Raw genomic sequence first — 9835 nt, 5'->3', positions numbered from 1 at the left:
CCCACACTATATATATATATATATATCTGACTATGAGGTATATGACCCCCTGGAGACCACCAAGATGGCCTCAGATGTTACATTACATCCTCTGTGATGTCCTATATCCCCCCCCCCCCACACTATATATGACGTATATGACCCTGGAGACCACGCGGACCACCAAGATGGCCTCAGATGTTACATTACATCCTCTGTGATGTCCTATATCCCCCCCCCCCCACACTATATATGACGTATATGACCCTGGACAACATCTCTACAGCCCGAAGCTATTTTGTCCATTCTCGTTCTCACCTGATCTTTATTCCTGAGCAGTAAGGTTCCTCCTGGCCGTTCTTCTTATCTTTTGAGGGTAGTCACCTAATATTAAGATCCTTTTAATGGGTTAAAGGGTGAAGACCTGGGGGTCACTTGAGCTCCTCAGTTTAGCCCAACACTAAATCCAAAGTAAGTGAGCGGACTCTGTACACCCCTCCTCATGGGCCAGTCCCCAGTTCTGACCCTACTGATCGCTCGGACCTCAGTAAGACCCGTCCTGGCTCTATAGGGCCCTGTCACCTGTCAGTGCAGACATATTCGGGATTCCTGCTCACACTCCATCTATACTGCAGGTTTGCTGTATGACTTACACTTACCTGGTGGGGTTGAGATCTCTCCTCCTGGAAACCGGGACTCATCTGTTACCTATTATAGAAGACAAAGATGGTGGACCATTACAGGACACAAGTCTATGTGCACCTCATGGGGTGGAGATGGCAGACACGGACCCCCTGAAGTCCCCATATACATTAGAGAGGTCTGGAGGAGGAGGACAGAGGAGTCTGGAGGAGGACAGAGGAGCCTGGAGGTAGGAGGACAGAGGAGTCTGGATGAGGACAGAGGAGTCTGGAGGTAGGAGGACAGAGGAGTCTGGAGGAGGACAGAGGAGTCTGGAGGAGGACAGAGGAGTCTGGAGGTAGGAGGACAGAGGAGTCTGGAGGAGGACAGAGGAGTCTGGAGGTAGGAGGACAGAGGAGTCTGGAGGAGGACAGAGGAGTCTGGAGGAGGACAGAGGAGTCTGGAGGAGGACAGAGGAGTCTGGAGGTAGGAGGACAGAGGAGTCTGGAGGAGGACAGAGGAGTCTGGAGGAGGACAGAGGAGTCTGGAGGGAGGAGGACAGAGGAGTCTGGAGGTAGGAGGAGGAGGACAGAGAAGTCTGGAGGGAGGAGGACAGAGGAGTCTGGAGGAGGACAGAGGAGCCTGGAGGTAGGAGGACAGAGGAGTCTGGATGAGGACAGAGGAGTCTGGAGGAGGACAGAGGAGTCTGGAGGTAGGAGGACAGAGGAGTCTGGAGGTAGGAGGAGGAGGACAGAGAAGTCTGGAGGGAGGAGGAGGACAGAGGAGTCTGGAGGAGGAGGACAAAGGAGTCTGGAGGGAGGAGGAGGACAGAGGAGTGTGGAGGAGGAGGACAGAGGAGTCTGGAGGAGGAGGACAGAGGAGTCTGGAGGAGGACAGAGGAGCCTGGAGGTAGGAGGAGGAGGACAGAGGAGTCTGGAGGAGGACAGAGGAGTCTGGAGGGAGGAGGACAGAGGAGTCTGGAGGTAGGAGGAGGACAGAGGAGTCTGGAGGGAGGAGGAGGACAGAGGAGTCTGGAGGGAGGAGGAGGACAGAGGAGTCTGGAGGGAGGAGGAGGACAGAGGAGTCTGGAGGAGGAGGACAGAGGAGTCTGGAGGGAGGAGGAGGACAGAGGAGTGTGGATGAGGAGGACAGAGGAGTCTGGAGGAGGAGGACAGAGGAGTCTGGAGGAGGACAGAGGAGTCTGGAGGTAAGAGGAGGAGGACAGAGAAGTCTGGAGGAGGAGGAGGACAGAGAAGTCTGGAGGAGGAGGAGGAGGAGGACAGAGAAGTCTGGAAGTAGGAGGAGAACAGAGGAGTCTGGAGGGAGGAGGAGGACAGAGGAGGACAGAGGAGTCTGGAGGAGAACAGAGGTGTCTGAAGGGAGGAGGAGGACAGAGGAGTCTGGAGGAGGACAAGGAGTCTGGAGGGAGGAGGACAGAGGAGTCTGGAGAAGGAGGACAGAAGAGTCTGGAGGAGGAGGACAGAGGAGTCTGGAGGAGGAGGACAGAGGAGTCTGGAGGAGGAGGACAGAGAAGTCTGGAGGGGGAGGACAGAGGAGTCTGGAGGAGGAGGACAGAGGAGTTTGGAGGAGGAGGACAGAGGAGTTTGGAGGAGGAGGACAGAGGGGTCTGGAGGAGGAGGACAGAGGAGTCTGGAGGAGAAGGACAGATGAGCCTGGAGGAGGACAGAGGAGACTGGAGGAGGACAGAGGAGTCTGGAGAAGGAGGACAGAAGAGTCTGGAGGAGGAGGACAGAGGAGTCTGGAGGAGGAGGACAGAGGAGTCTGGAGGAGGAGGACAGAGAAGTCTGGAGGGGGAGGACAGAGGAGTCTGGAGGAGGAGGACAGAGGAGTTTGGAGGAGGAGGACAGAGGAGTTTGGAGGAGGAGGACAGAGGGGTCTGGAGGAGGAGGACAGAGGAGTCTGGAGGAGAAGGACAGATGAGTCTGGAGGAGGACAGAGGGGTCTGGAGGAGGAGGACAGAGGGGTCTGGAGGAGGAGGAAAGAGGAGTGTGGAGGAGGACAGAGGAGTCTGGAGGTAGGAGGAGGACAGAGGAGTCTGGAGGAGGACAGAGGAGTCTGGAGGAGAAGGACAGAGGAGTCTGGAGGAGAAGGACAGAGGAGTCTGGAGGAGAAGGACAGAGGGGTCTGGATGAGGAGGACAGAGGAGTCTGAGGAGGAGGACAGAGGGGTCTGCATGAGGAGGACAGAGGATTCTGGAGGAGGAGGACAGAGGAGTCTGGAGGAGGAGGACCGAGGGGTCTGTAGGAGGAGGAGGACAGAGGAGTCTGTAGGAGGAGGAGGACAGAGGAGTCTGGAGGAGGACAAGGAGTCTGGAGGGAGGAGGACAGAGGAGTCTGGAGAAGGAGGACAGAAGAGTCTGGAGGAGGAGGACAGAGGAGTCTGGAGGAGGAGGACAGAGGAGTCTGGAGGAGGAGGACAGAGAAGTCTGGAGGGGGAGGACAGAGGAGTCTGGAGGAGGAGGACAGAGGAGTTTGGAGGAGGAGGACAGAGGAGTTTGGAGGAGGAGGACAGAGGGGTCTGGAGGAGGAGGACAGATGAGTCTGGAGGAGAAGGACAGAGGAGTCTGGAGGAGAAGGACAGATGAGTCTGGAGGAGGACAGAGGGGTCTGGAGGAGGAGGACAGAGGGGTCTGGAGGAGGAGGAAAGAGGAGTCTGGAGGAGGACAGAGGAGTCTGGAGGTAGGAGGAGGACAGAGGAGTCTGGAGGAGGACAGGGGAGTCTGGAGGAGAAGGACAGAGGAGTCTGGAGGAGAAGGACAGAGGAGTCTGGAGGAGAAGGACAGAGGGGTCTGGATGAGGAGGACAGAGGGGTCTGCATGAGGAGGACAGAGGAGTCTGGAGGAGGAGGACAGAGGAGTCTGGAGGAGGAGGACCGGGGGGTCTGTAGGAGGAGGAGGACAGAGGAGTCTGTAGGAGGAGGACATCGTGACTGACTTGGCTTGTATCCGGTATTCCTGGTCTAGATGGTGGGGTGGGACCTGCTTCTAGGGACGGACTTTCTGCTCTGGATGCACTAACCCCAGGACTGTGCAAAGTAGAGAATCAGGATGAGAGGAGATAAGCGGCATCACATTTACCTCCTGCCAGGCCGGACCCTTCCTCCTCACCTCCACGTGGTGCTGAGAGCCCCGGAGACACATCCCACCTCATCGGCTCCATCGGTGCAGTCCTGGTGACCGTCACATCGCAGGGACACCTCAATGCAGGACCCAGAAGTTTTACAGTAGAATTGAGAGCGATGGCAGCCCCACTTGGCTGGAGACAGAGGGGACGGAGCAGTGCCTGACCGGGGACGGGAGAGAATGGTAAAGATGGGTGGTCTCTATACATCAGTATCATTCAGAGTGTTATGTAAGGCCCCATCCCCACAGACATGTGCCCATCATCTAGAGGAGGAGGCCTTCCATCTGCCCCATCATCTAGAGGAGGAGGCCTTCCATCTGCCCATCATCTAGAGGAGGAGGCCTTCCATCTGCCCATCATCTAGAGGAGGAGGCCTTCCATCTGCCCCATCATCTAGAGGAGGAGGCCTTCCATCTGCCCATCATCTAGAGGAGGAGGCCTTCCATCTGCCCCATCATCTAGAGGAGGAGGCCTTCCATCTGCCCATCATCTAGAGGAGGAGGCCTTCCATCTGCCCATCATCTAGAGGAGGAGGCCTTCCATCTGCCCCATCATCTAGAGGAGGAGGCCTTCCATCTGCCCATCATCTAGAGGAGGAGGGCTTCCATCTGCCCATCATCTAGAGGACGAGGCCTTCCATCTGCCCATCATCTAGAGGAGGAGGGCATCCATCTGCCCCATCATCTAGAGGAGGAAGCCTTCCATCTGCCCATCATCTAGAGGACAAGGCCTTCCATCTGCCCCATCATCTAGAGGAGGAGGCCTTCCATCTGCCCATCATCTAGAGGAGGAGGCTTTCCATCTGCCCATCATCTAGAGGAGGAGGCCTTCCATCTGCCCATCATCTAGAGGAGGAGGCCTTCCATATGCCCATCATTTGGAGGAGGAGGCCTTCCATCTGCCCCATCATCTAGAGGAGGAAGCCTTCCATCTACCCCATCATCTAGAGGAGGAAGCTTTCCATCTGCCCCATCATCTAGAGGAGAAGGCCTTCCATCTGCCCCATCATCTAGAGGAGGAGGCCTTCCATCTGCCCATCATCTAGAGGAGGAGGCCTTCCATCTGCCCATCATCTAGAGGAGGAGGCCTTCCATCTGCCCCTCATCTAGAGGAGGAGGCATTCCATCTGCCCCATCATCTAGAGGAGGAGTCCTTCCATCTGCCCATCATCTAGAGGAGGAGGCCTTCCATCTGCCCATCATCTAGAGGAGGAGGCCTTCCATCTGCCCATCATCTAGAGGAGGAGGCCTTCCATCTGCCCATCATCTAGAGGAGGAGGCCTTCCATCTGCCCATCATCTAGAGGAGGAGGCATTCCATCTGCCCATCATCTAGAGGAGGAGGCCTTCCATCTGCCCATCATCTAGAGGAGGAGGCCTTCCATCTGCCCATCATCTAGAGGAGGAGGCATTCCATCTGCCCATCATCTAGAGGAGGAGGCCTTCCATCTGCCCATCATCTAGAGGAGGAGGCATTCCATCTGCCCATCATCTAGAGGAGGAGGCCTTCCATCTGCCCATCATCTAGAGGAGGAGGCCTTCCATCTGCCCATCATCTAGAGGAGGAGGCCTTCCATCTGCCCATCATCTAGAGGAGGAGGCCTTCCTTCTGCCCCATCATCTAGAGGAGGAGGCCTTCCATCTGCCCCATCACATGGACCCCCCACGTACCACAGTAAATCTCATCTGATCGGTCTCCACAGTCATTGATTCCATTACAGACGACTCCATGAGGTCCTGCAGGTACACAGCGCCCATTGTGACACTGGAACTGCCCCGCCAAGCACTGGTCACCTGGGTGTGAGGGTGCGGTGGGTCTGACGGACACTGTAAGGGGAGAATGGGGAGGGTCAGTAAAGAGAGGAGGGGTAATCCCCGACCATAAATCAGTGCAGCTACAAAGAGCGACCATCTCTGGAGGACCGAACATTACGTGATCTGAATGAGTGTAATCCACTATCTGCCCTGTCGGGGCGCTGCACTGAGTGGCCCCCTAAGGGACATGATGTCATGTGACATTTCATGTGTGGTATTCCAGTACTGGAGGGCGTCCTGTCAGGTAAACATTGCTTCAGGTGCTGTTCACGTGATGCTTGAGTATTTGTTATGATCTTCTCCTGTAAATTTATATTGTGTTGCACCATGTCGAAATGTACAGGATAAAAAGGAGGTATGACGAATACCCACGTGATCCTGGCTGCCCAATGGGAGGCCCCCTAGCTAGGCCATATATAGTGTAGGGGGGGGAGCTATTCAGTTTAGTGTGTGCAGAGCTCAGTGTGAGCTGCAATGTGGAGAAGAGTCAGCAGAAGTGTGAGGTGATCTAAGGGAAGCCTAAAGAAAATCTTCAAGCGAGCGACCGCGCCATTCTGCAAGTGTTCCCCGCCCAGGAGGGGTCAGAGATTCCTACTTGTGAGCATAATACCCGGTGAGACCATGGGCCACATAGAGATAATTCTTACACTGGAGGTGTAGAGTAAGAACCCTAGTCAGCATGGGAGACCTCAGCATTAAAGGGGTACTCCACTGCCCCAGCATTAAGAACATGTAGCTCGGAAAGCTGGGTGCGGGCTGTGGGGTCGATACATCATGACCACGCCCCCTAATGACATCACACCATGCCCCCTCAATGCAAGTCTATGGGAGGGGGGCGTACGCCCCCTCCCATAGACTTGCATTGAGGGAACATGGCCGTGACGTTACAACCCTGCAGCCAGCTTTCGGAACTACATTTTTTGAATGCTGGGGCAGTGGAATACCCCTTTAAGTCTAAAATCCTGAGCACAATACTACAAATCACAGCAAGTCAACAGAGCTCCCAAGGGTTACTCTACATCTCCTCTACTCTAATCTGCGCTGTGAGGATTGTAACATCTACTCCTGCCTCAGTAAAGCCAATTATCCATAACCTGGCATTGGTGTATTTATTGTCCCGTGCCTGGCCCAGGAGCAGCTGTCCCATCCTCAGACCATGTAGGTTAACAGTGCCCTGGCGTCACGAAGTGATACCCCCGAGCCACCATCCTGCAGCACAGACAGTAACACTAGTGTGCCATTACACACGTATCTCAATCTCAGTTCTTTTACCTTCTCCGCAGCCCAGCAGCTCCACACGCAGGAATATTCGGCCATGATAGTCATGAGGGAGGATACGGATATACTGAGCGCTGATCATTGCCTCAAAACTCGCGGCTACAGGGGTGGAACCATCAAAGTTTCCCTGGAAAATCTACGTGGATGAAGAATAGAAGTCACTGAAGAGAATGAAGCCCATGTATACTGAGGGAGGTCCCTGGGAGCTCCCCACCATGCTCTACCCTCCCCCACCTCTCCTTTCTACTTTTTTTGCACTTACCTTGGTCTTCGGCTCATGGTCACTGTTTATCTCTGTGTAATTGTACCAGATCTTCTGCTCTAAGCTGAACTGTACTTCAAAACTAGAGATGAAGGTGTCAGAGGAGCCGCCACCTTGTACCACAATCCCTGCAAAACACAAATCCTCACAGTGTACTAGGACAACGGCATCCCCAATCATATGACACATCGGCCCAGGGCCACGCGGTCATGTGAGATGAACTGAAGTCATAAGAAAGATACAACTCTGGGATGAGAAGTCACTTTGTAGGTGTTACCCAATAACATCGTCCACCCCTCTTATGTCCTAATGGTCTACACAGAAGACATCTATACCAAACCCACAGAGAACACCACAGAGCCCCAGGGGCCTCAGGAGAAGATATGAGCTTTAAACATGGCTCCAAGTATATGAGCTTCATATATGGCTCCATTGATGGCTGTCACGTCCACCAGGGATTGTCCAGAAAAGAGAGGGACCCAGTAAGTCACATACCAGTAAGATTCCTCGGCTGCTGCAGGTTGATCTGGAGATAAGGCGACCTGGATGGAGGATTGGGGTAATCATCCTCCTGGGGGCTCCATCCCTGAAGCTCCATATCTGGAGAGACCCGGTTGAGTTGGGCGGTGTATGGTGGGTGTTCAGTGAGATGTGAGGAAGCAGTGAAGCTGCTGGGAGGTAGAAGTGAGATCCTCAGGGGCGTGTAACAATCACCTGTGAGGAGCGGGAGAAGCCTGGTGAGATCTCAGGATCACATGTGCTCTGGAGCCAATTGTCACATCACATGATCAGTGCGGTGATCTGATACAGAGGAGAGGAGTGGACCTGCACCCCCCCCCCATCAGTTGTGATATAAGAACCTAAAGATGTGCCGAACCAAGGACACCGTAATAACAAGGACCATGTCACATGACTACTGACCTCCTCCGTCAGGCGTAGGGTACGTGAGCAGGGCTGTCGGAGCAGTGATGATGGGCAGAGCTGTAGTACTTGGGATGGTGGATCGAGTTCTTTCCGGAGCTGAGGAAATAGAAAGATTCAGTGTAACGAGGACAGATGATGGGATCCATAGACAATGATAAGTGATGACCTATGACCTATGGACTGACCTGTATCAGAACAGAAGCAGCAAGTGTCCCCAGATCCCTGGACCAGATACTGACCCTAGAAAACATGGGGTGACATTAAAAAAACTCCTAAATGAGAGGAAATGATACACTATATGGAGACAAGTACTGTATTGGCATTCACATTGGACCTTCAGAACGTCCCATTCTAAACCCATAGAGATTAATATGGAGGGGCTCCTACTATACAGGTAGAACACCTTCCGCTCTACGAAGAAGACTTTATACAACATTCTGGAGGTGTCTGTGGGGATTTTAGCACATTCATCCAGAAGAGCATTTGTGAGGTCAGACACTGGTATTGGAGGTTAGGGCCAGGCTCACAGTCTTTGTTCTGGATGGGGTTGAGGGAGGAGCGGTTCGGTTTTTGCATGGGTTCGGAAATCTCACCTCACACCAGGCTCACGGTCTCTGTTCTGGATGGGGTTGAGGGCCGGGCTCACAGTCTCTGTTCTGGATGGGGTTGAGGGTCGGGCTCAAAGTCTCTGTTCTAGGTGAGCTTGAGGGCCGGGCTCACGGTCTTTGTTCTGGATGGGGTTGAGGGCCGAGCTCACAGTCTCTGTTCTAGGTGAGGTTGAGGGCTGGGCTCACGGTCTCTGTTCTGGATGGGGATGAGGGCCAGGCTCACAGTCTCTGTTCTAGGTGAGGTAGAGGGCCGGGATCACGGTCTCTGTTCTAGATGGGGTTGAGGGCCGGGCTCACAGTCTCTGTTCTGGATGGGGTTGAGGGCCAGGCTCACAGTCCCTGTTCTGGATGGGGTTGAGGGCCAGGCTCACAGTCCCTGTTCTGGATGGGGTTGAGGGCCAGGCTCACAGTCCCTGTTCTGGATGGGGTTGAGGGCCAGGCTCACAGTCTGTTCTGGATGGGGTTGAGGGCCAGGCTCGCAGTTTCTGTTCTGGATGGGCTTGAGGTCCGGGCTCACAGTCTCTGTTCTGGATGGGGTTGAGGGCTGGGCTCACTGTCTTTGTTCTGGATGGAGTTGAGGGCCGGGCTCACAGTCTCTGTTCTGGATGGGGTTGAGAGCCGGGCTTACAGTCTCTGTTCTGGATGGTATTGAGGGCCGGGCTCACAGTCTGTTCTAGGTGAGGTTGAGGGTCGGGCTCACAGTCTCTGTTCTAGGTGAGGTTGAGGGCCAGACTCACAGTCTCAGTTCTAGGTGAGGTTTAGGGCGGGGCTCACGGTCTCTGTTCTGGATGGGGATGAGGGCCAGGCTCACAGTCTCTGTTCTAGGTGAGGTAGAGGGCCGGGATCACGGTCTCTGTTCTGGATGGGGTTGAGGGCCGGGCTCACAGTCTCTGTTCTGGATGGGGTTGAGGGCCAGACTCACAATCTCTGTTCTGGATGGGGTTGAGGGCCGGGCTCACAGTCTGTTCTGGATGGGGTTGAGGGCCAGGCTCACAGTCTCTGTTCTGGATGTGGTTGAGGGTCGGGCTTACAGTCTCTGTTCTAGATGGGGTTGAGGTCCGGGCTCACAGTCTCTGTTCTGGATGGGGTTGAGGGCTGGGCTCACCGTCTTTGTTCTGGATGGAGTTGAGGGCCAGGCTCACAGTCTCTGTTCTGGATGGGGTTGAGAGCCGGCTTACAGTCTCTGTTCTGGATGGTATTGAGGGCC

At 54.7% G+C, this 9835-nt stretch overlaps 1 protein-coding gene across 1 annotated transcript in view; it reads right to left on the bottom strand.

The window, feature by feature from the left end:
- Positions 1-638: 638 nt before the first annotated feature.
- Positions 639-9835, bottom strand: part of LOC130302431 (SCO-spondin-like) — a gene marked incomplete at its 3' end in the record, with an annotated part of 101999 nt that continues 92802 nt past the window's right edge. Inside the window, 9 exon segments of the mRNA XM_056551711.1 lie at positions 639-687; positions 3555-3645; positions 3728-3902; positions 5413-5568; positions 6829-6970; positions 7097-7224; positions 7592-7810; positions 8018-8116; positions 8206-8260. Of these exon segments, the coding sequence (XP_056407686.1) occupies positions 639-687; positions 3555-3645; positions 3728-3902; positions 5413-5568; positions 6829-6970; positions 7097-7224; positions 7592-7810; positions 8018-8116; positions 8206-8260 (1114 nt within the window).

Source organism: Hyla sarda, unplaced genomic scaffold (assembly GCF_029499605.1).
Source record: "Hyla sarda isolate aHylSar1 unplaced genomic scaffold, aHylSar1.hap1 scaffold_1166, whole genome shotgun sequence".
Taxonomy (NCBI): Eukaryota; Metazoa; Chordata; class Amphibia; order Anura; family Hylidae; genus Hyla; species Hyla sarda.
This window is presented reverse-complemented; position numbering and strand designations above follow the sequence as displayed.